The 24,699-nt window shown below is 34.8% G+C and overlaps 1 protein-coding gene across 1 annotated transcript; it reads left to right on the top strand.

Annotated features, from left to right (window-relative positions):
- The first annotated feature begins 14,390 nt into the window (after positions 1 to 14,390).
- On the top strand, positions 14,391 to 19,445 carry LOC128556669 (uncharacterized). Its single transcript, XM_053542282.1, has one exon. It carries the CDS (start codon positions 14,391 to 14,393, stop codon positions 19,443 to 19,445), a length of 5,055 nt encoding a protein of 1,684 aa, XP_053398257.1.
- Positions 19,446 to 24,699: the final 5,254 nt, after the last annotated feature.

Below are 24,699 nucleotides of genomic sequence, written 5' to 3'. Positions count from 1 at the left end.
ACATATGATTTTTGCTTGTCGGTTAAAGGTCAATGTCACTGTTTAAGGTCAAGTATAAATTTATTTCTACTACAAAAGCAAATGTTCCTCGTGACCAGACAATTTATCGCATACATGACCCATGCTTTGTGGTCAAAGGTCAGGTCACTTTTGAAATTAAAGTGAAAATAGGTTTTGTTCCATAACTTAATTGCATTTCAAGAATATTTTATTACCAAAATAGAAATGTTCCAAATGATTAGACAATGTGTCGCGGACAGGAGCTATGGTAGTTGATCAAAGGCTTAGGTCACTATTGAAGGTCAAGGAAAATTGTTTCTGATTCATAACGTTTTTGAACTTTGATGGATTATCTTAGTACTGCACACAAATGTTCCCGTTGATGAGACAATAGTGTCACGTATATGATCTATGCTTGAAGGTCAAGGTCAAGTCACTATTGAAATTTAAGCAGTTTTTTTTATTTTTTAGCTCCTAATCCTAACACTGTTGTCAACAACCAAAAGGGACATACATAAATTATTTTTTCTACCGGTATGGGACTTCTGTATTGCCACTGCAATACTCGGTCACTTGTTACGTACATCAAAATTTATATTTACCTGAAACTCTAAAATTATTTAAAATGAGGGTGTGACAGGATGGACGTACCGCGGATAATAACTACCAGAACAAATCAACACCCCTTACAATATTTACAAATTTATTTACAGAAAATGATTATTTACAATGAATAAATGAAAAGTGAAAAAACACTAACAGTTCCGTGACACAGGTGTTTCCGTTAACTTCGAACTTTAAGTAGCACAAATATAAACAACATATCTTCAAGTAAATCCCTCTAAACCGTGAAAACGTTGACTCCGTTTTGGCTCCCTGTAATGGTAGGTAATTGCATCCCTTAGCTGTTTCAGTTGTTGCAAAAGTCATCGTCTTTGCGGTTACGGCACAACCATGGGACGAAAGCTCTGCGCTGGGAAAATCACATCCAGGCGAGTGAAGACAAGTGAACTGCGGGTATTGTACTTCCGGGTCGTGATATCATCACCAGGTCAAAGTCGTCTGGTGGAAGAAGCTAAAATATATAACATATGGTAAGCACCATAGCAAAACAAATAAGTAAGGGCATAAAACTGCTCCTTTGGGTACACCATACCTCCGTTGGCTCCCATAAATAATACGTGCTACTTATACAAAATATGAATGCTACTAAGTTCATACGTCACGTGATTAAAATACATCACTTATCACTACTATTATTTCTAAAATTAATTACTTACAAGTCTAAAGTTAAAGTATGAAAAAATATGAAAAGTTTATGATAAAAAATTATAGATAAGGAAATGATTAACTGCAGCTGTTATTTACAACAATATATTAACGAAATGCAATGCAAACTAAACGTTATACAAAAGCTAGCATGAATATAATATCAATTTCCATTCAACAAAACGGACATTGTCTTGATACGCTTTAGACTGGCACACAATAATTTCAAATTACAGTGACATATTACATACACGGTACTAGATTTGCCACATAGATTTATACATTACAATGCAATGCAGTAACGGCGTTCCATAATTAACAGCGAAATCTTTGACATATGTTTATGACAAAGAGTACTTTACAATTATCATGTTATACAAATTTCAGTACAAATCTTACAGCTTATACAAACGAAACATTTTAGATTCCTCTTTCGAAATAATTTTTAAAAGTCTGAAAAATTTACTAAATTATCCTAACATACCAAAACTAGCTATTCTCTTGCCGAAAAGTAAACGTTACAAAATTCTGTAGAATGAACAAAAATGTACAAAATAAAAATCGTAATTCAAAAGTTATACAAAAATCTAACAAATAAATTTCTTACCTCGATCGAGCAAAATTTCAACCAAGAAAAATCAATTTGACGAAAATTCGTCTAATGTCGAAAATGGTGTGCACTAGGCATATCTAGTCCAGTCTATTTGTAGGGTTATGTCCCATAAAATATTGGATTTCATGGGACTCAGACAAAGGCGTGTACTCTGACTATTTGCATTTCCACGGGAATCACGATATAGCCGGGAAATCTGACTACTTTGGCGCGGGTTGGAATTGGACAATTTAAGGCCCGTTATAGTGGTTTTGGGGATAAAAAACATGAATTACTGAAGTTTATAAAATATCAACTTCCTTATTACTGAGCCGAATTTAATAAAATTTACATGGAAATTTAAGTTATGAAATACAGAAAATCATGAGAGGTATTTTATACGTAAAATCAGACATTTACCTCAATAACTCAAAAATTTACAAAAAGATGATGCAATACCTGTATTTAAACTACAGATACATTGAGGCCCGTATGTCAGTTTGCGACAGAGGGACAGTTTATGGTGTTTAACCTTTAGCCTGCTAAATTTCTAAAATGGACTGGTCAATAATTCAAGTTGGGCAGTACCATAAATTTTTTTAAGGGGAGTTCAATGAAAATTTACTGATTGAATAACGACCAGTGCAGACCATGATCAGCCTGCACGTCCATCCAGGCTGATCTTGGTCTGCACTGGCCGCAAAGGCAGAGCCTTTTGCCCACAGCAGGCTTAAGGTTAAGTAATTGACCGGGTGGCATATGACGAAGTGATTATGTGGAACAAAGATGTTATAAGAAAAATATGAATATGGATTTCGTCTAAACAATTGTTTACATGTACTGGCATGCCGTTGATACTGGTGAATGTCATCATCTTACCCCTTTTCCATTTCTGTATATTGCATATAATCAAAATGTATTTGTTTGATTTTTGATCACTATACATGTTTGTGTAGTTTCTTTTTGTTGCAGGCCTACTTTGCGATGCGTGACACTCTGGCTGAGTTCTAGTCCAAATAATAGGACGATTTGCGACAGCGTGATAACTTTTGACTGTTGCTGTCCCGTCACAAATATGGCAATTAAAATATCAGATCATAAAATAAGTCATCCCGATAAGGCTAGCTGAGTTCTGGGAGCTCTAATCTGCCCTCACCTTTCATTTTTTTCTAATTAATTTACTCACTCTGTCAAGAGTATAATCTCAGTTTCACAAGACTTGTACGCTTGCAAAGCTGGCAGAACCGATTTGCTGCCAAACATTACACGGCACTACAGATAATTACATCAGCAGAATTCGACTTTCTCCAAAACTTATTTTCTTATAAGAACACAAACCGAATTTGCAATGGACTGTCGTGGAACCCGTTGTGTGTGTGTTCGGGTTTGACGTCTTTCTCAACAAATTTTCAACCCGTTGATTCCAAATGAAGTCCACAATGTGGGATAGAGGTCGCGAAATATCTTCACTAAGAAATTTCTTGACACAGGTACGAAATCAGCCTATCCTTCGTGTTTCCTGCATAAATGTGTTGACTAGCAAAAATGACGTCATTGACCGTGTCTTGTACAGTTTGTTTCATTGCCTCTTCTTGGTCAAGAATAGTTTAATAGGTGTTTGTAAATCTCGTTTTATAACGAATCACGTGGAAGCACTTGGAAAAAGCAGTACTGTACCGACGTGTGGTTTGCTACATTCTTAACGAAAGCATACAGCTTCTACCCATTAATTTGTATACCGTTACATTTGTAAAGTAATGTAATTTTCAGTGTTTGCAATACAGATTGTTTATGAATTTAAAATTCAAGTAATACTTTCCCATGCATATTTCGAGTATCACAACACGGATAATATAATAATATCATTCTTTAATGAATTACTGCACCACTTAAAGTCACATTGAAAACCGTCCACAGAACATAGGAATTAAGTAAATTTTTACTGTCTACAAAGCATCAAGCTGCTGTCAGTACTGTAAACTATTATAAAAACAGATTGCTTTGTGTTAATAGTGGAACAAATCAAGAAATATATGTTATCAGTGAAAGTGAAGACAAAGTCTGACGGGTATCAATGAATGAGAAGGAATATCTGAAATTTTCATATTTTGCAGTTTTTGTTTTCAAAATTATTTGTTCACAATATTTGATATGAAATTTACTTCAGTTCCTGAGTTTGGCATTTACTGTGAGAGAAAGAAACTGTATTGATTGCATTGAACTTAAGTGAGACATTTACTATGAGAGAAAGACACTGTATTGATTGTATTGAACTAAAGTGAGACATTTACTGTGAGAGAAAGAAACTGTATTGATTGTATTGAACTTAAGTGAGACATTTACTATGAGAGAAAGAAACTGTATTGATTGTATTGACCTTAAGTGAGACAGTGAGACATTTACTATTAGGGAAAGAAACTGTATTGATTGTATTGAACTTAAGTGAAACATTAACTATGAGAGAAAGAAACTATATTGATTGTATTGAACTAAAGTGAGACATTTACTATGAGAGAAAGAAACTGCATTGATTGTATTGAACTAAAGTGAGACATTTACTATGAGAGAAAGAAACTGTATTGATTGTATTGAACTAAAGTGAGGCATTTACTATGAGAGAAAGAAACTGTATTGATTGTATTGAACTTAAGTGAGACAGTGAGACATTTACTATTAGGGAAAGAAACTGTATTGATTGTATTGAACTTAAGTGAAACATTTACTATGAGAGAAAGAAACTGTATTGATTGTATTGAACTAAAGTGAGACATTTACTATGAGAGAAAGAAACTGTATTGATTGTTTTGAACCTAAGTGAAACTTTTACTATGAGAGAAAGAAACTGAACTGATTGTATTGAACTAAAGTGAGACATTTACTATGAGAGAAAGAAACTGTATTGATTGTATTGAACTAAAGTGAGACATTTACTATGAGAGAAAGAAACTGTATTGATTGTATTGAACTAAAGTGAGACATTTACTATGAGAGAAAGAAACTGTATTGATTGCATTGAACTAAAGTGAGACATTTACTATGAGAGAAAGAAACTGTATTGATTGTATTGAACTAAAGTGAGACATTTACTATGAGAGAAAGAAACTGTATTGATTGTATTGAACTAAAGTGAGGCATTTACTATTAGAGAAAGAAACTGTATTGATTGTATTGAACTTAAGTGAGACAGTGAGACATTTACTATTAGGGAAAGAAATAGTATTGATTGTATTGAACTTAAGTGAAACATTTACTATGAGAGAAAGAAACTGTATTGATTGTATTGAACTAAAGTGAGGCATTTACTATGAGAGAAAGAAACTGTATTGATTGTATTGAACTTAAGTGAGACATTTACTATGAGAGAAAGAAACTGTATTGATTGTATTGAACTAAAGTGAGACATTTACTATGAGAGAAAGACACTGTATTGATTGTATTGAACTAAAGTGAGACATTTACTATGAGAGAAAGAAACTGTATTGATTGTATTGAACTAAAGTGAGACATTTACTATGAGAGAAAGAACTGTATTGATTGTATTGAACTAAAGTGAGACATTTACTATGAGAGAAAGAAACTGTATTGATTGTATTGAACTTAAGTGAGACAGTGAGACATTTACTATTAGAGAAAGAAACTGTATTGATTGTATTGTATTGTGAGACATTTACTATGAGAGAAAGAAACTGTATTGATTGTATTGAACTTAAGTGAGACATTTACTATGAGAGAAAGGAACTGTATTGATGTACTGAACTAAAGTGAGACATTTACTATGAGAAAAATAAACTTATTTTATTGTATTGAACTTAAGTGAGACATTTACTATGAGAGAAAAAAACTGTATTGTTTTGAACTTAAGTGAGACATTTACTATGAGAGAAAGAAACTGTATTGATATATTGAACTTAAGTGAGACATTCCTATGAGAGAAAGAAACTGTATTGATAGATATAATGTTAAGTGAACATTTATATGAGAAAAGAATGATATTGATTTATTGAACTTTAGGTAAAAAACATGAATTGTTAAGCAATAAAGCATTATAATTTACTGAGAATTAACGTCTTAGTGATTCTAAATACAGTCGTGTCTGATAACTTCGGTACAAATGATATTTGACGAGTACCAAGTCGGAATAATCGATATTTCATTTAATCTAAGTTAAAACACTTTTATAATTCATACATAGTCAACGGAAACGCTTACTTTGAAGATAGAAGATTAGTACCGGTCGTAGAGAGTTAGCCTTACATGTGCGATTCTTTTATATTTCCGTTGTCGCGTTGGTTCGAATCCCACCGTGATTTATACTTTTTTAAAAACCTTTATCTATGTTTTAATTACTTTTTTTTCAAAGACAATTGAAAATATTCAAAATGCAGTAATACAGCACTATGGTATACAATAACGAACTAAAATATGAAAAAATAATGATGCTTGAAATAACCTCCAGAATATTTTGTAGTATGCATTAAGCATCATTCTTATACTGAACAGTGTTTCTCTTTGCAAAAATACGTGGACGCCTCGGACATCTTGACTACACTAATACTGGCAATATACCAGAGAGGAATTTAACCTGCACGGAATTTCCGAGTGTTTCCGTGACTATGCATTCATAATACGATGTGTTTACACAGAGCTGATGCTTGGTCACCTTTGAACAGAAATGAATTCAATAACATTTCTATCTAAATAAATAAAAATATATTCCAGGAGAAATGAATGATTATGGTGGTTACCCTGAAAGAGAAACCAAAAAAAAAAAAAATAAATAAATAAATAAAAAAACCAACAACAACATTCTCCTCGATTAGAACCCACGGCCCGCAATATTCGATATTTCAAAGACTAATGCTTAACCACTGAACTACCGGGACTGAATGACCTGTTGCAATAAAATATACCTAACATTATTGTTTATGTAAGCTGCTTTACCTATTTTGTTAGTTCTAAAAGTCCAGAAAACATAAACAAACGTGACGTCACTCCGAAGTTATCATACACGGACTATATTGCTTGTAATAAATTGAATATGATTACATTAACTTATAAATATGGTTTCGTTTTGGAACGAAATAGTCATTTATCTGACAACTGTTACTGTTACGCATATTACAAAGCGAAAATGTATATTTGTAGGAAACTAGTCTCCAGATTGTATCTTTCTCGTGTACAAGAGATACACTGTGTTTTCCTAGAGGAATAAAACATTCAAACAGAAATTGACCTTCGATACAGACTGTTGCAAAGTACCATAACAAAACATTATTACAGAGACACCCTATTTCCATAAGGTGAACTTGATTCAATCATTATAATATTATATATATGATATATATATTTGCATTTTAATAATGAAATAGAAGCTTGTCCATAATTCTAAATTGTTTGCAAATACATTCAAACAGTTTAAAATATCGTGTATGAAGATATCGTTTGACCCATTAATATCCCCATGCCTTGAAATTTACAAAGTTATATTACTGTACATGGGCAATGATATAAACAAAAATATCGTATGAGAATATTATGAATTTCGTCACATACTAAAACGCATATCCGTGGGTATCATTAGAAATGCCTTAAAGTAATTTTAACAGTCACAAGACAAAACCGCATAAACATTACAACTTCGGATATTAAAATGTTATTTATTCTTCTTATGCGTAGTTTGAAAAAATTGTAATTTTGTGTCAATCATTCACTGCCAGTTGTTACCGAAAAATGTCTGTTAAGATATCGTAGTAGGTGTTTAACTTGATTATACAAGCCATTTGCAAGCCAGTATAGTATTATATAAGGCCACACCAAATTGATAAGTTGTTTATCGGATTTTTTTCTGAAAAATTTGAGGCGGCGAGCGAAAAAGTAATTTAAATATTTTTTTTGGTTTTTGAGAAAATCAGGAGCGAGCGAAGAGCGAAGAAATATATTTGTCTTCATTTGGCTCTCAACTGACTAATAAAAACCTTAAAATAGAATGTATAGCCCTTTTAAATTAAAAAGTAAGTCCCCAGGGATTGAGAAAATCTAACCCGCAGACGCACAACAACGCGAACTCGTGAAAAAAGGTAATAACATTGTCATACAGTACACTGTAATCAAATATCGAATCGAATATTTACTGCTATGAAAATGTAGCATTCTTAGCTGACTTTACAAAGTTTTTGATACATCAAATATCTATGTGAGTGTTGCTAGATCTATTAAAGCTTCTGATTTGAAACTTAGAACAGTTACTTACTGTCAAAGTCTACACCAGGAGAAACAATACTCTTAAGTCTGAATCTAGACAGAGTTACGCCCCTTTTTAACATAGAATATTTTTAATTAAGTTTTATATAATGACCAATAGCTCTGTACTTTAATAGCTTCTGACTATTATGCCCCTTTTACTGGCAAAGCTCTAATTTAGAAAATCGAGCATGATGTCTTATGTACAGCTCTTTTTTCTAACTTTAAACTTTCATAACATATTAAATTTGTTGAAAGTCTCAATTAAAGTCTGAAATGGAAATTAACGTGCATTAACATTAGTCTACTAAATGATTGGAAAATTTGAAAATCAAAACTGTCCTGAACAACTCGTAATGTAAATCCCTTACCCCACCAACTTCCGTATGCAAATGCTGATCATTTGGACAGGAAAAAAACAGATAACAGATAAGTGACATGCATCAATAAGTATTTACCCTTACCAAAATAATGTAGATTGATGTAATCAAACAAATTAGTATGTTTTTCTTCATCCAGTTTCAATGAAATAAATCGATTTTTGTAGTATGTAATTTGGTAAACATTTGAAGAAAATGGCGTAACTGCATAAAGGGGAAATAACTTTAATGCAACTAAATATAAGTATTATGATTTATTATAGACGATGTGTGCGTAGTATGTATTTATTTTGATTAAAATCCATTTGAGAACAATCTGGGACTGGAAGTATAAGCATTTATACACTTTTACGTCCGTAAAAAGTAGCGCACCAAAAAATTTTGGATTGATTTTTTTCAATAGGGCGAGCGCAAGCCAAAAACAAAAAAAAATATTTTTTTTGTGTTTCTGAAAATATACGAGCGGCAAATCCGATGAACAACTTTTTAATTTGGTGAGGCCTAAGTATATCCTATTTTAAACTGCAAAAGTTTTGACTTCACAATCCCTCGTAGACGAAACCATTAGTGTCCTTTTGAGATAATGCATTTTGTTTCCGATTAGTGTTATTAGATGACATTTAATACATACAGAAACCATTTTTTCCGTTCCATTGAGTGTGTTCGAAATGTCATCGCATTGCTTCTCCGTTAAGCATATGGCTAAGTTTAAAGACATTTCGTAGATTTTTTCTTTACAAAAGTATTTGACATATATCTACTTCAATATTTTCTCAGTATTTTTCAGCGATTACTTTGGTATGTCACTAAACCCGTGTTAAAGGTACAGACTGGATAAAATTCGTGGACAATTTGAAATTGGTTTTCGAAGATGAGAACGAGAACTGAAGAAAACTATGAACTTGATTTCAAAACAAATTTCATTATTTTGACAACTGAATTCAATTTTTACTTCAGTCTGTGCATATACTGTTTCATAACTGATACAGATAATTATATTAATTCCAAAATCAACATGAAATATACATTATCTTTTTTAAGTTTTATTTATCAGAATATGTCTTGTACAGTATCTGTATACTTAAAATGTAGCAAAGATTGCACATTTTTATCATAACTTTTCTTTCTGGACAACTTTTCTTCCTTGTTCTATAAGTGACTTACATCATAAACAACAGAACGACGAGATAAAATGAGCCGTGCCATGAGAAAACCAACATAGTGGGTGTGCGACCAGCATGGATCCAGACCAGCCTGCGCATCCGCGCAGTCTGTTCAGGATCCATGCTGTTCGCTAACAGTTTCTCCAATTCCAATAGGCTTTAAAAGCGAACAGCATGGAGCCTGACCAGACTGCGCGGATGCGCAGGCTGGTCTGGATCCATGCTGGTCGCAAACCCACTATGTTGGTTTTCTCATGGCACGGCTCAAATCATACGTATTAATGTTTTTCCCGAGCTATTTTGATAAAATACTCGGATTCGGACTGAATTTTAAAAAAAAATCATTTCTACATAATATATTTTATTAATATTTTTTCTGTTGCTTATTTCGGATAGCCAATATTGTTGAATATGTTTTCCTACAAAGACATTAATAAAACAGCTATTAACTATCAGTATTGTATAAATATACATACAAAAATTTACATATAATGCTTTTCCACTGTCTCGTTACTTGTGTATAGGCACCTCTGTCTTCCATTGCATAAGCATTTGATATAAAGTGTGCTTTAAGCTTTTGACTGAAAAATTTTCATTCGATTAATTCGATTTTTTTTATCATGTCTTTAATAATTCTACTTCATTTTTAACCCAAAAAGAAACTCGGTAGTAACAGCTCGACAAGATATCGAAGTTTTATCACTTCTTAGAAATATGAGAATTAATTATGAAAAATACAAGCAGGAACAATTTTTTCTTATTTTTCATTTTGTAATACTCGCTGTGCTTTTAAATAATACAATTCGTACCATGCCGCTGTACAATAAAAGCTTTCTTAACTGGTCATCTATCAAAACAAAATGATTTTTACTGCCCCAAATGTGCTCAGTATTTAGGGTTCGAATGTGTTAGAAATAAATGACATGTTCGTATCTTATATTTACTGTTATATCCATGCCAATAAAGCAGTTGAAATAAGAAATTGGAATAAATACATTTGAGCCGCGCCATGGGAAAACCAACATAGTGGGTATGCGACCAGCATGGATCCAGACCAGCCTGCGCATCCGCGCAGTCTGGTCAGGATCCATGCTGTTCGCTAACAGTTTCTCCAATTCCAATAGGCTTTAAAAGCGAACAGCATGGAGCCTGACCAGACTGCGCGGATGCGCAGGCTGGTCTGGATCCATGCTGGTCGCAAACCCACTATGTTGGTTTTCTCATGGCACGGCTCATTTTGTGATTTTTTTCTATGCTTCCAATTGGCCTTCTCACAGATTCTATAACATGCTTCCTTGAAATGCAAGAAATATATCTTGGCGTTATAAGGTATCTGAGAGTTTTAGCAGTGATCATTTATAAACAAATTTCCAGAAGTTCAGTCTTTAAATTAACGTTTATAAAACCGATTTATCTTACCAAATGCCCCACACATGTTCTGACAAGAAGGACAGTCTGATGTTCTTTCTCCAGGTCTTTCAAAACCATTATTTGTCTGGTACGTAAAAATGATACGTACATAAAGATAATAGAATATTAGAATAAATATCGATTTTCCTTTATAAATAGGTGTAACATGCCATAGAAATCGTAAAAAACTAATATCTGGGTCATGTTAATATACTTTTTTTCTGGTTTTAGCTATCATTGGAAGTTATGGCTCTCTAGGATTCGAATGTAATACCATACCTTATGACAAAACCGAGATTGATTTTGACTCTAACATAATAAAGTTTGTATGAACTGAGTTTGATTGTTGGTCAGCCACGGATAATTATCATAAAACTGGAAATTAACAAGGATTCGTATTAGACTCGTCTCCGAAATCATTGTGCATGGAAAGGAATTCCTTAGTTTAAATAAAGAAAAGATGCTCGATACATTTTTATACATACAGTGGTCTATCAAAACGAAACACACGGCATGCATATGTACACACTAACAACACACGCACACTCACATACAAAGCAAACACACGAGGACAAAACGAACAATTAAAAGAACACAGTGTGGCACCGCCTTGGAACGGTCAGTGGCAAAAACACCACTGGGGAACTTAAACCAGTTTTTGGCGCGCACCCAGCCTCACTCTTACCCCCACCATGTTCCAAAGTCATAGGATAGTGTAAATAGAAGTAATAATCCACGCCAGGTGAAGAGTCTACAACACTCTCGCACAAAGAACCGCCCGCCTCGTGTCCCCGACAAGCCCTCAAAGCCCCGGTGAAACCAAAACACACACACAAGCAATAGCCCGACCGATAAATCTCAGTCTGATAGAATTGATGTCTTTTCACTTTATAGAATCTTCTCTTATGATAGATTTAACAATTTGCTAAAGCTGTGTGTTGTTTTTTCTTTTTCTACATCGGTTGTAGTAAGTTTTGTATCGATATGTTAAAGCACAGATTTCCATGTTAAGTGGACTGTCTGACAAATACCCGCGTGTTTGTGAAGATGATGTCGTTCAATTCCGCCCTTTTTGTTCAGGAAGGCTCAACATGCCGTATATCTGTCATATCCTTTTTTTACTTGTTTGCGATCGCAGCGGTTTTCACATTGACTGACGTTGGAACAAAGCTCCATATCGTCTCGGTTAGTACTTACATTCTGGCAATAAGGAAGGAAAGCTCCAAAGGCCGACTGCACAAATGAAAAATGTGAAATGTGCCCTACTGATATGGTATACACGCGTTTGCGCTTGCCTGGCGGCCTTCTTCGTTTTCCTTTCTTATACATTTATCTTTGCAGGATCGAAAATAAAAATTTCATTCCTGTGAAACTTAACTTGAAAATTATCTAAGACGGTTTCAATTAATCTAAGTTATAGGCTGTAAAATTTTAATCATCAGATACAGAAATGTAAATCAAAATGTGAGCGTTTGTGAACTACAAATATTCATCAAACTGATAAAACGTATCGAAAATAAACGCCCAGGCTTCCTCGCAGAAAATTTATTCAACTTAAATGAACAATACCCGTAACATAAACTATTTATTTTCGTTACTAAAATTTTGTCTTTCTAATCACTATTTATTTCGGTATCATCAATTCAATGTATTTTACATTATCAGTAACTTGCAGGAATAAGATACGAATTGACAAAACGTTTTGGCCCATGTATTTCTCACTTAAAAATTCTCATAGATTTTCCCATAAATTATAAGTTTGATTTTGAATGATTTCGGATTAATTTCGTCTCTAAAACTGGTTACTCATAGATTGGAAAGCGCTCAGACTTTCATCATCAACCATCTGATATTTAGGCTACACGTATACTGCAAATGATAAAGAAATAATTATAACTAAAATCTGATCATTTTATAGTAATTGTATCTTTAAGTAGAAGGAAAATGTTTAATGCTAGATCTTACAGACCGATTTTGAAAGTAGAAAAAAATCTGATAAACAGAACAGAAGCTTTTAGTTTCCGGATGTAGTCATCCATTCGATGATGGAACGGTTTGTGTGCTGTGCGTTGTTCGAGCTATCCTTCTCCGAAATGTGAAAAGTGTTCAATTAAATTTTGAAAATATTGTAAATGAATACATGTATTTGTTCAAGTGTCTATTAAGGGCATTTTGATATAGTGTTACTGTGCTGTTGCCGCTTCTACGCTCTGTCTAGAGTAGCGCTTGCCTTTGGCTCTTTTCGCTTATTTTATTTCTTAGGTGGAATTCTTTCCGGTCTTTTCGTTATTTTCCGGTAAACGTGCCACGCCATTTGCTTGATGATTCAAGCTCTTTATTCTGCAAATACTTAGGTCCATTATTGCCCCACATGGTGTAAGTTTGGTCTAGTTTATTGCATATTTATATGATTTATCCGATACATGTACACTTTTAAGCTGAGCGCCTATTTTATACAAGAAAACTTGTCTCGTAGCTGAATGTAGTCATTCTCCACCCACTTTCGAACATTGAAAAATTATCAAGTTTATTCTAAGCAGTATATATGAAATTAGGTTAACTTTTGATACTTTCTAGCGTTTGCTTAACATCTTCATGTAATGTTCAGTGTGTTTTTTCTTTTTACTTAAATGATAAATTATGAAAATGTAAGGTTACTACATGCAGATCTATTGTTCGACTAATTAAACATAGATTTTTGAATAGATTTTTGTGGAAGCATGTCATGTTATTTACAACCTGCTTTGTATGTTACAGGTTCTTACCGTATGTGCATGGACATTATATATGGGAAAATAAACATAAAAAACCAATGCTGTGACACTCTTTGGTTATACTAGCTGTATTTCAGACAGCATAGTAAGAACACCATTGTGCATCTTCTGGACTCGGCTTCCCGTTTCGTGTTTGTATTTGTATGACTCGCCAAATCAGAACACTGACTGAAAAAGGTATGGCTCTTTTTGAGGAGAAAGTCGCAGATTTTCAAAAGAGACTTAAACAGAAATATTCAGAAATATCTGTCATATTGGGCGAGGAAATTTCAACAGATATAAGTGTGGTAAACTGCATGAAGAAAACTTGAAGATATTATTCGAAACATACAAAAATACGGTTCAAACTCTTGATACGTTTCTTGACGCTACCAAAACTGACCAAAGTCGCAAATTACAAGGTGAACTTAGAAAACATTTTGACCATCAAAATGATGAAGTGAATGAATTTTTGTCTTTAATTGAAATTACTAAGCAGCAGTTACTTGAAAAATTAATGAAAAGCTGTCGTGTATCATCAAAACCAAGTTCACCAGACGTTTTAAGTGATATCACCTCTTATATGCTGAAAAAAGAACTCATTGTTTCGAGAATCGTTACTTTCAGTGACTCCGCAGAAAATTACTTAGGTTGGAAATCTACATTCAAAAACGTCATAAATGAATTGAGTGTAAACCCTGCTGAAGAAATTGACTTATTAATAAAATGGTTAGGCCCTGAATCACGTAAATATGCAACTTCGCTTAAATCGGTCTATATTAAACATCCAGATGAAGGTATAAAGAAAATTTGGCAGCGCCTTGATGAAAGGTATGGATCTCCAGAAGCAGTCTACCAGATTGTTTTGAAAAAACTTGAAAAAATTTCAAAGTTAAACTCATCTGATACAACCAAATGGTACGATTTGGCTGATATTCTGTCAGAAATTGATGCTTTAAAGAATGACATGGCGTATTCAACTGCCCTGGCTTGTTTTGATTCATCCGTTGGTATTATGCCAGTTGTCGCAAAACTGCCATCTAATCTACAAGAAAGGTGGGCAACGAAGGTGTACCACTACAAGGAGGCTCACTCTGTGCTTTATCCTCCCTTTGGTGAATTTTGTAAATTCATTAACAAGCAGTCTAAAATCCGTAACGATCCCAGTCTTCTCCAGGCCGGACCTACTCACAGTTCTGGCCAGTCTAGTCAAAGCAACATAGGTGCGAGATACCGAAGGCCAGTGGTAACCAGAAAAACAGATGTATTTAGTGAAAATTCTAGAAATCTTGAAAAATATTGTTTACTACATAGAAGTAATCATAGTTTGAACAAGTGTCGTTTGTTCAAATCAAAATCGTTCGAAGAAAGAAAAAAATTCTTGAGTGATCAGAAAATTTGTTTCAGATGTTGCGAATCAAACAAGCATCGTGCTAGTAATTGTAAGGTTAATAATGTAAAGTGTGATTGCGGTAGCACAAGTCATCCTGGTGCAATGCACATTGATCAACAGCAAAGAGGTGTTAGAGATAATTCACAACAAATTGAAATGCAGATGATTCCTAGACATGAGCAACAGGATGGCGGGGAGAGAAAGTCTCAAGTGAACAATAGTTGTACACAAATTTGTAAAAATGATTTCGCTAAATCATGTACCAAACTTGTATTAGTAAATGTTTGTAGAACTGATAATCCATGTAAAACTGTTAGATGCTATGCCATGATAGATGATCAAAGCAATTCTTCATTAGCAAAACCAGAGTTGTTTGATATGTTGAATATCACTAGTCAAAAATTTGAATACACAATTAATTCTTGTGCAGGTTCCCGTGTTACACACGGTCGCCGTGCCAGTGATTGTACTGTTATGTCCGTAGATGGTTCAGTTATTTACCAGTTACCCACACTTATTGAGTGTCCAGATATTCCGGATAACCGGAATGAGATATGTTCTCCACATGATGTAGGATTTCATCCCCACTTATCTCACATAGCAGGTTTCATTCCCAAAATAGATGATGAGGCTCAGATTTTGCTTCTTATTGGTCGAGACCTGGTCGAGGCTCATCATATTCAAGATCAGATCATAGGCCCTCCAGGGGCGCCCTTTGCCCAAAAGTTGGGACTTGGTTGGGTAGTAATTGGCGAGATGTGTTTAGGTAAGGTACACCCTGTAGATCAGGTTAATGTCAACAAGACTCACGTGTTGTACAACGGTCAAGTGTCACTGTTCCCTCCTTGTGAGAATAGGTTTGTTGTTTCAGAAAAGGTCAAGCTTGACATTAATTCCTACGACCCAGTGTTCGCCCAAACAGCTAATGATGATAAATTTGGTCCATCTGTAGATGATTTAGAGTTCTTAGACTTGATGGATAAAGGGTTCCGTAAAACTTCAGATGGTAGATGGAGTGCACCCCTACCCTTTCGGTCTTCTAGGTCATGTCTTCCAAATAATAGAACAGATGCTATGCGTAGAGCTAAATCCCTTCATTTTAACTTGATGAAAAATCCTGTCAAGAGAAACCTTATGGTTGAATTTATGGCCAAGATATTTGATAAGGGTCATGCTGAAGTTGCCCCTCCACTTTCTGATAATGAGGAATGCTGGTACTTGCCAGTGTTTGGAGTTTTCCATCCAAAGAAACCAGATCAGATAAGAGCAGTATTTGATTCTTCTGCTCAGTTTCAGGGTGTTTCCTTGAATTCAGTCCTGTTAAGTGGGTCTGACCTGATAAACAACTTGGTAGGTGTTCTTATGAGGTTTAGAACAGAGCTGGTTCCTGCAATAGCTGACATTGAACAAATGTTTTATTGTTTCTCGGTAGAGGAGAAACATAGAAATTTTCTTAGATTTCTGTGGTACAAAGATAATGACCCAAGTAAAGAAATGATAGAGTACCGAATGACCGTACATGTTTTTGGCAACAGTTCGTCACCGGCAGTTGCAATATATGGTTTACTTAGAACAGTTGAGAATTCAGAACCTGATGTTCAACATTTTGTGCGTAAGAACTTTTACGTAGATGATGGTCTCACGTCAAAGTCGTCCCCAGGTCAAATAGTAGATCTTATCAAAAGAACTCAGAAAGATTTAGGTGCCTGTGGCCTACGGCTTCACAAAATTGCATCTAGTAATGTAGAGGTTATGCGTAGTTTTGAAGTTGATGATCTGGCTAAAGACATGAAATGTCTTGACTTCGAAAGTGACATGATGATGTTACCACTTCAGCGTAGCTTAGGCGTTAGTTGGAATCTTGAGCTCGATTGTTTCACATTTAAAGTGGAAAGCTCTGGTCAACCCTTCACGAGACGTGGTATTTTGGCCATAGTGAACAGTTTGTTTGACCCGCTAGGTTTTCTGTCACCTTTTACTATTATTGGAAAGTTGATTCTTAGGGACATAGTGTCTGAGAAATGTGATTGGGATCAACCAGTGCCCTGTAGTATTGAGAGAAGATGGATAGAGTGGAAACATTATTTAGACATACTCAGTAACTTGAAAATTCCACGCAGTTATTTCAGTATCAGTCTTAGTGAGATCATCCATTTGACACTCCGTGTGTTTTCTGATGCTTCAGAACAAGCTATAGCAGCTGTAGGTTACATAGTAGGTCGTACACCTTCTAACATCTGTGTAGGGTTTGTGATGGGCAAGTCTAAGGTAGCTCCCACTAAAGGTCATACTATTCCTCGTCTTGAGCTCTGTGGAGCTGTGTTAGCCACAGAAATTTCCCAGTCCATTACTGATCAGATAGGATTAAAGTTTGACAAGATCAAATACTACACGGATAGTAGAATAGTATTGGGTTATATTCACAATCAGTCAAGACGTTTCCACACATATGTAAGTAATCGTGTCCATAAAATTAGACGCGTTAGTGAGCCTAGTCAGTGGAATTACGTGCCCTCTGAACAAAATCCTGCAGATGTAGGAAGTAGAGGTGTTAGTCCTGTTGCTTTGCAAAAAAGTGATTGGTTTTCAGGTCCAGATTTTCTTCATAAACATACCGAGTCAGTTCCAGAGTTTTTCCCTGTAGTAGATCCCGAAACTGACAAAGAGATACGACCCAATGTATCTGTCAATGCTGTTAGTATTCAGGAATCAGATATGCTTAATAGTAAGAAATTTGAGCAGTTTTCCACATGGTCAAAATTGGTTTTGGCTATTTCTGTACTTAGACATGTAGCTGTGTCCTACAATAGGAGTTTAACCTGCCGTGGTTGGCATTACGATTGTCTGGCTTCGAAAGATTTAGAGTTCCGAAAACAAACTGAGTCTTTCATCCTTAAGATAGTTCAAAAGGAGTTCTATAGTAATGAGATTCAATGTTTGAAAGGTCAGCATAACCTTAACAAGGATTCTCCCATTTTGACCCTAGATCCATTTCTAGATAACAATGGAATTCTATGTGTAGGAGGTCGCTTGAGTAACAGTGCACTGTCTGATCATCAGAAACACCCTGTTATAGTCCCTGGAAAACATTATGTTGCTAGGCTTTTAGTTGGTCATTTTCACAGTCTAGTTAAACACCAAGGTCGTCATTTAACAGAAGGTGCTGTCAGAGATGCAGGCTTTTGGGTTATAGGTGGTAAGCGGTTAGTCACCTCCCTGATTTTTCAGTGCGTCACATGTAAAAAACTTAGAGGCAAATTTTTAGGGCAAAAGATGTCTAATCTTCCTGTTGATAGGGTCCAACAAGCTGCCCCTTTTACTTACGTAGGTGTTGATGTGTTTGGCCCTTGGTCAGTGGTTTCCAGGCGAACTCGTGGTGGTCAAGCAAGTTCAAAAAGATGGGCAGTATTGTTCACTTGCCTTGCCATTAGAGCAGTCCACATAGAGGTTATTGACGAGATGTCTTCGTCATCTTTCATTAACGCCCTACGAAGGTTTGTTTCTCTAAGGGGAGCTGTAAAACAGTTTCGATCAGATCGTGGCACAAATTTTGTCGGTGCAACAGATTTTCTTGGCATAGAGGCAATAAATGTTGAGGATAGCCCCATGAGGAATTTCACACAATCACAAGGTTGTCAGTGGGTCTTCAACCCTCCTCATTCGTCACACATGGGTGGTTCTTGGGAGAGGTTAATTGGGATAGCTCGTAGAATCTTAGAGTCAATGTTAAGGACAGTCACTACTTTAACACATGATGTGTTGGTCACCCTCATGGCCGAGGTTACTGCCATAATCAATTCCCGACCACTTGTTCCAGTTTCTAACGACCCAGATAATCCAGAAGTATTAAGTCCTTCTATGTTACTTACTTCTAAGGTTGTGTATGATACCATTTGTGTGGGTGATCTAGATGTTAAGTCCCTTTATGGTGCACAATGGAAAAGGGTCCAGTACCTTGCTGAGCAATTCTGGGGTAAATGGAGAAGAGAGTATTTGAATACTCTACAAAATCGTAGGAAATGGAATTATGAACAACAGCCTCTCTGTGTAAATGACATTGTTTTGCTTAAGGACAGAGATGTGAACAGAATTTCATGGCCTATGGCCAGAGTTACTAGAGTTTTTCCAAGTAAGGATGAAAAAATTCGAACAGTACAAATCATTGTGTTTAATGATGGAAAACAGAGTACATATGTAAGGCCTGTTCATGAACTTATTCTCCTTGTAAAAGCAGAAAAGTGTTAAATGTACTTCAAAGATATAAATGAACGCTTTATTTGCAGTTATATTACTTGGTACTCAAAATTTGGATTAATCTCTGTGTACCTATTATACTTATTATACTTAATATGTAGAATTATAATTTCGGTATGTACCTTTATACATTGTTATTGATCATTTTGTATGCAGTGTTTCAAAGGCTTTAAATTTTCAATCTACAATTACAAGTCTACCTTGAAATTGAAAATATTGTTCGGATAAATTTCATTTAGGCTTAAGCTTTTTAGGTTATATGTTTGGATAAATTATATTCTTTTTTGTTTATTGATATCTTTATAGACTTCTACGCTCTGTCTAGAGTAGCGCTTGCCTTTGGCTCTTTTCGCTTATTTTATTTCTTAGGTGGAATTCTTTCCGGTCTTTTCGTTATTTTCCGGTAAACGTGCCACGCCATTTGCTTGATGATTCAAGCTCTTTATTCTGCAAATACTTAGGTCCATTATTGCCCCACATGGTGTAAGTTTGGTCTAGTTTATTGCATATTTATATGATTTATCCGATACATGTACACTTTTAAGCTGAGCGCCTATTTTATACAAGAAAACTTGTCTCGTAGCTGAATGTAGTCATTCTCCACCCACTTTCGAACATTGAAAAATTATCAAGTTTATTCTAAGCAGTATATATGAAATTAGGTTAACTTTTGATACTTTCTAGCGTTTGCTTAACATCTTCATGTAATGTTCAGTGTGTTTTTTCTTTTTACTTAAATGATAAATTATGAAAATGTAAGGTTACTACATGCAGATCTATTGTTCGACTAATTAAACATAGATTTTTGAATAGATTTTTGTGGAAGCATGTCATGTTATTTACAACCTGCTTTGTATGTTACAGGTTCTTACCGTATGTGCATGGACATTATATATGGGAAAATAAACATAAAAAACCAATGCTGTGACACTCTTTGGTTATACTAGCTGTATTTCAGACAGCATAGTTACTTTTGATATTTATTATATCAATAAATCATTCTGCAACACCAATGTTTTAATAATAGTTAATGGGTCCAGCTGCATGCACTGTTCGTGTAATTAAATATAATTTCAAGCCCTTTTTGGCCCTACAGTGCGCTACGGTAGTCGACTCTCCATGTCTCATACACAACAGCGACCGATTGTAGAAGAGTCCGAAGATATTGGCATTCATTTTCTGGAGTCATGAAATTGGGTTCCGAAGTTGTTAGACAATCAGTAACACTATACCTTTATCATAATTTCATGAAAACAGTCTAGTGACATTTTTATCTAAACCTTTTTAAGGTTAATGTGAGTTCTATGTTCGTGAAGTGTCCTTGTACATTTTATTAATTTTCACAGACAGCCCTTTAGTACCATTTGGCGGTGGTCCGTTAAGTTTTCTGTAATGATACGATTCTACTTAAGTAGGTGCCGGGGCCTACGTGGCTGAGTAGTTAAGGTTTAGGACTTGAAATAACTTGCCTTTCACCGATGGATGTTGGTTCGAGCCTCACTCGGGACGTTGAATTCTTCATATGAGGAAGCCATCCAGCTGGCTTACAGAAGGTGCCCGCCCGGGATGAAATAATGTTCGGATGAGAAAGTAAGATGATTTTATCTTAGCTCTATGTGAAATGAACAGTAAAGAACTGAGATACGAAGAGATTTCAGACAATTCTTCGCAGCGGTCGTATGAATACCGCCGTATGAATACATCTGCTGATGTCTCTAAATTGTTTTTTTTATACTTGTAGCATGTGTAAGTGTTGAGTTCTGCTCATCCCGGGGCTAGAGGGCGTGAAGGTAGCTTGTATTTCCACTACCGTCCATGAACAGGCTCAATCAAACCGAGCCTGTTTGTCGTGTTGAGCGACCTGTGGAGTTATTCTGTTTTACTAAATGTTGATTTAATACGTTGAACAAACATTCTCCCCAGAGAAGAATATTACATTGTATGTTAATTCTTATTCAAGTCAACAGAATTAATAAACTCAGAACACAGTTTATTAAAAATATCTTAGCCGAGATTGATCGCCTTAGACTGGCGAAACGGTTCTTTTCCTAGTGATGTATTTTTCAATAACGACCGTGATAATGTCAATATTTTCCGGCTTTAATTGACATTTCTTGGAGCTAATACAACTTTGATTTATGGGACGCAGTACAAACAGGTCGGTATTCATAGAGCACAGATCCAACTAGATTTTATCCTTTGGCATCAAAACGTTAATATTCCGTAGGTAATTATAAAAATCTTAACTTTTGTTCCAAATATAAAATTACCATGAAGGTCCTGGAATTGTCTGCAGCATAAGATATCTCTATAATAATACATCGTGCAACGGGTTGCTTCTTTATTATTTTTTTTGTCTTTGATTTGATCAATGAGGTCAATGAGTTGAATATTAATAATCGGATTGCTCTTAGAATAGCATTGATCCTTATAAAGTGCAAAAGCAAAGCTCCATAACATCAACCAAATTTTGTCATTTTTCATCCTCCGGACAACGGACTAAACCTGGGCTTTATCATACTTCTTTTAATAAATTATTTTCAGACTCTGCTTAAGAAATAATTTATAGCAAAAGAGTGCTTTATCACTATTTATGCACGTCGGGCGTAATAACATAACGAGGGCGCAGCCCGACTGAAATTATTTGTACGACGTATTACCGCCCGAGTGTATAGTATTAAAACACGGTTTTGCTATAAATTATTTCGATTCTAACATGCCCTTAATCTAAAACAGTAGATAAAATATAGAAGCGCTCTTTCTTTGTCGCAACAAAAACTTCGATGTCACCGCACGTTAACGTGACGTCATTCTAGCGCAAGAGTGTTTTAACAGAGGCAAGCAATTATATATTAGAATATTAGAATGATGAATAAAGCCTGGCTTCGGTGTACGGCAATACAGATTATTTTATGATTAATGGCAATAAATGTCACAATCTTTCGAAAGTTAAAATATGATACTTCAGAAATAATTTAAAGCAAACGAGTGTTTTAACAATATTTATGCACGATGGGCGGTTATACGTCGGACGTAATAATTTCAGGAGGGCGCAACCCGAGTGAAATTATTTGTACGACGTATTACCACCCGATTATTTAAATAGTGTTAACACACTCTATTGGGAAGTTTAAAGTTCCATATGGCTTTAAATTTTATGTTAAAAACAGATGTACTATGTGTCCACATAGATGGTATGCATAATTACATGTTTAGAAAAGCACTACTTTCATTAGTGCATATGAACAAATGGCATAAAAGCCATAAAGGGAGATAATCAAAATCAATTTTCTACCATGTTAATCAATATTCAGATCTCAGACATATATTGGAGAAAACAACTATCAAAAGTAGGATTTAACAAGTAATTGAAATATTACCTGTTCATAACAAAAATTGTGGCAGTCATGTTATCAGTAAAGGCCTTATGAACCTTTCAATTCCATGTACCCGTATACTTACCGAATAAAGAGGCGTGTAGCAGATATTTCATATTCTGATTTTTGCAAGACACAGAAAAGACTATCCACGTGTATTTGTTTTTCAAATGATACCGAAATTACTACCCAAGGATACAGAAAAAGGTTCCGAAAATGAACTATGTTTCATTGCTGGTAAAAAAAACAAAAACAAAAAACACATCTCAGTACAGTGAAAAATAAAAAGAACAAAAAATGTGCATTTTACTTCATCACTGTTTCTCGATATTGTAATAAATAATTAATTAGATCTTATGCAAAACTCATTCTATAATTACTGTAATATATAACAAGGACATCATTTGAAAGCACTGAACGCAACCAGATATACACTAGCAGACTGGTTTGATTGAGTCTGTTTAAGAACTCATATGTTTGTTCCACGTGAAAAGAAAACAAAACATCTGGGAGAACAGGGAAATGAAACACATTATACAAATCAGACAGAATGTATTGAAGATACACATGTACTTGAAATGAAATGCTGATTCTAAAGCAATAGGTTCTGTGACATCATTTGCTGATAGATACATTTCCCATATAATTATGGTATATTAACGAATATCAGCTACGGCATTCATATAAGTAATGTCAAATTAATTAATTACATTTAACATAAGTTACCATATGTAACATAATTGGTAAGTACCAAAATATGATGAAAGGAACTATAAAGTCAGACTTTTCTATACATAACTAGTAGATACTCGCTTTCGCTGAGCCATATAATGATGATAAATGAACACATTAGAAGAACTATAATAACATCAACATGATAACATAGGTCTGTCAGGATTTCACTGGCATGATTGATATTTTATATAATAATGTTTGGTGTCTGGTATTTCAAGATCAGGGGGCAAGTATATTTTACATACGCCCACAAGAGATTGTGAAAATCTAACGTTTTCCATCAGAAACCTAATATTTCACTGATATGATTCATTGCTAAATCTTATTTATGTCAAGCTGTATTCAATATCCAACAAAAGCTACTTATATATCATTAGGCCCAGACACGTAACCGGATCTATGTTTTTTTTTTATTTTAGAAATTATAGCTTTGGAAATTTTTTTAGTAAGATATATGAAAACTGAGAAGTATCTGCGCTGCTGTTGCTTACGATGTAAGGGGACTGTATTTTAGGAACAAGGATTTTCCTGTTGAATATTTATCCTTGCCCCCTCCCCCCCCCCACCCCAACAACACCCTACCCTTTTGTCTACACATTACCCTTTTTGTATTTTGCATATAATTAAAATGTACTTGTTGTAGAATTTTTATAGCAGCCTGCCTACTTTATTTTTCTGTTAGTTTCTTTTTGTTGTGGGCCTACTTTGCGATGAATGGCTTTATTGCTGTGTTCGGGATGCTCAGGGCTTACGGGAATTCTACCTCTATCTTTTTATTTTTTCAAGTATGTAGAAAAGGTGTCCACAGCGGTAGCCGATCAACATAAGTGTGAGAACTGTGATAATGAGACCAATGTCATTAACTTAATATGATACTGGTTGCATTTATCTAGGTTATAATAGTACGGGTATTGCACTCATTGAATTCAGGATATTTCAGGGATAAATACATTTTGTAAACCAACGGTTTCTTCAAACGTTATAGAGAAAGAAAATGTTTGTCATTGTTATCCTGTACTTTGTACAAGTATATAAAAGCTAGAAAAAAGTCAATGTTATTTTTGAAGAGACCTCGTATATGGTAGTGCGTTGTAATCACTGCCTATGGTATTTGTCATCATTTCAGATTCAGA

The sequence above is a fragment of the Mercenaria mercenaria genome, chromosome 4 (genome assembly GCF_021730395.1).
Source record: "Mercenaria mercenaria strain notata chromosome 4, MADL_Memer_1, whole genome shotgun sequence".
Classification (NCBI taxonomy): domain Eukaryota; kingdom Metazoa; phylum Mollusca; class Bivalvia; order Venerida; family Veneridae; genus Mercenaria; species Mercenaria mercenaria.
Note: the sequence above shows the minus strand (reverse complement) of the source record. Positions and strands in the feature narration are given on the sequence as shown.

What these genes read in the sequence shown, in the direction of transcription:
- LOC128556669 (XM_053542282.1), top strand. Translation starts at nt 14,391, where the DNA reads ATGCTGAAAAAAGAACTCATTGTTTCGAGAATCGTTACTTTCAGTGAC.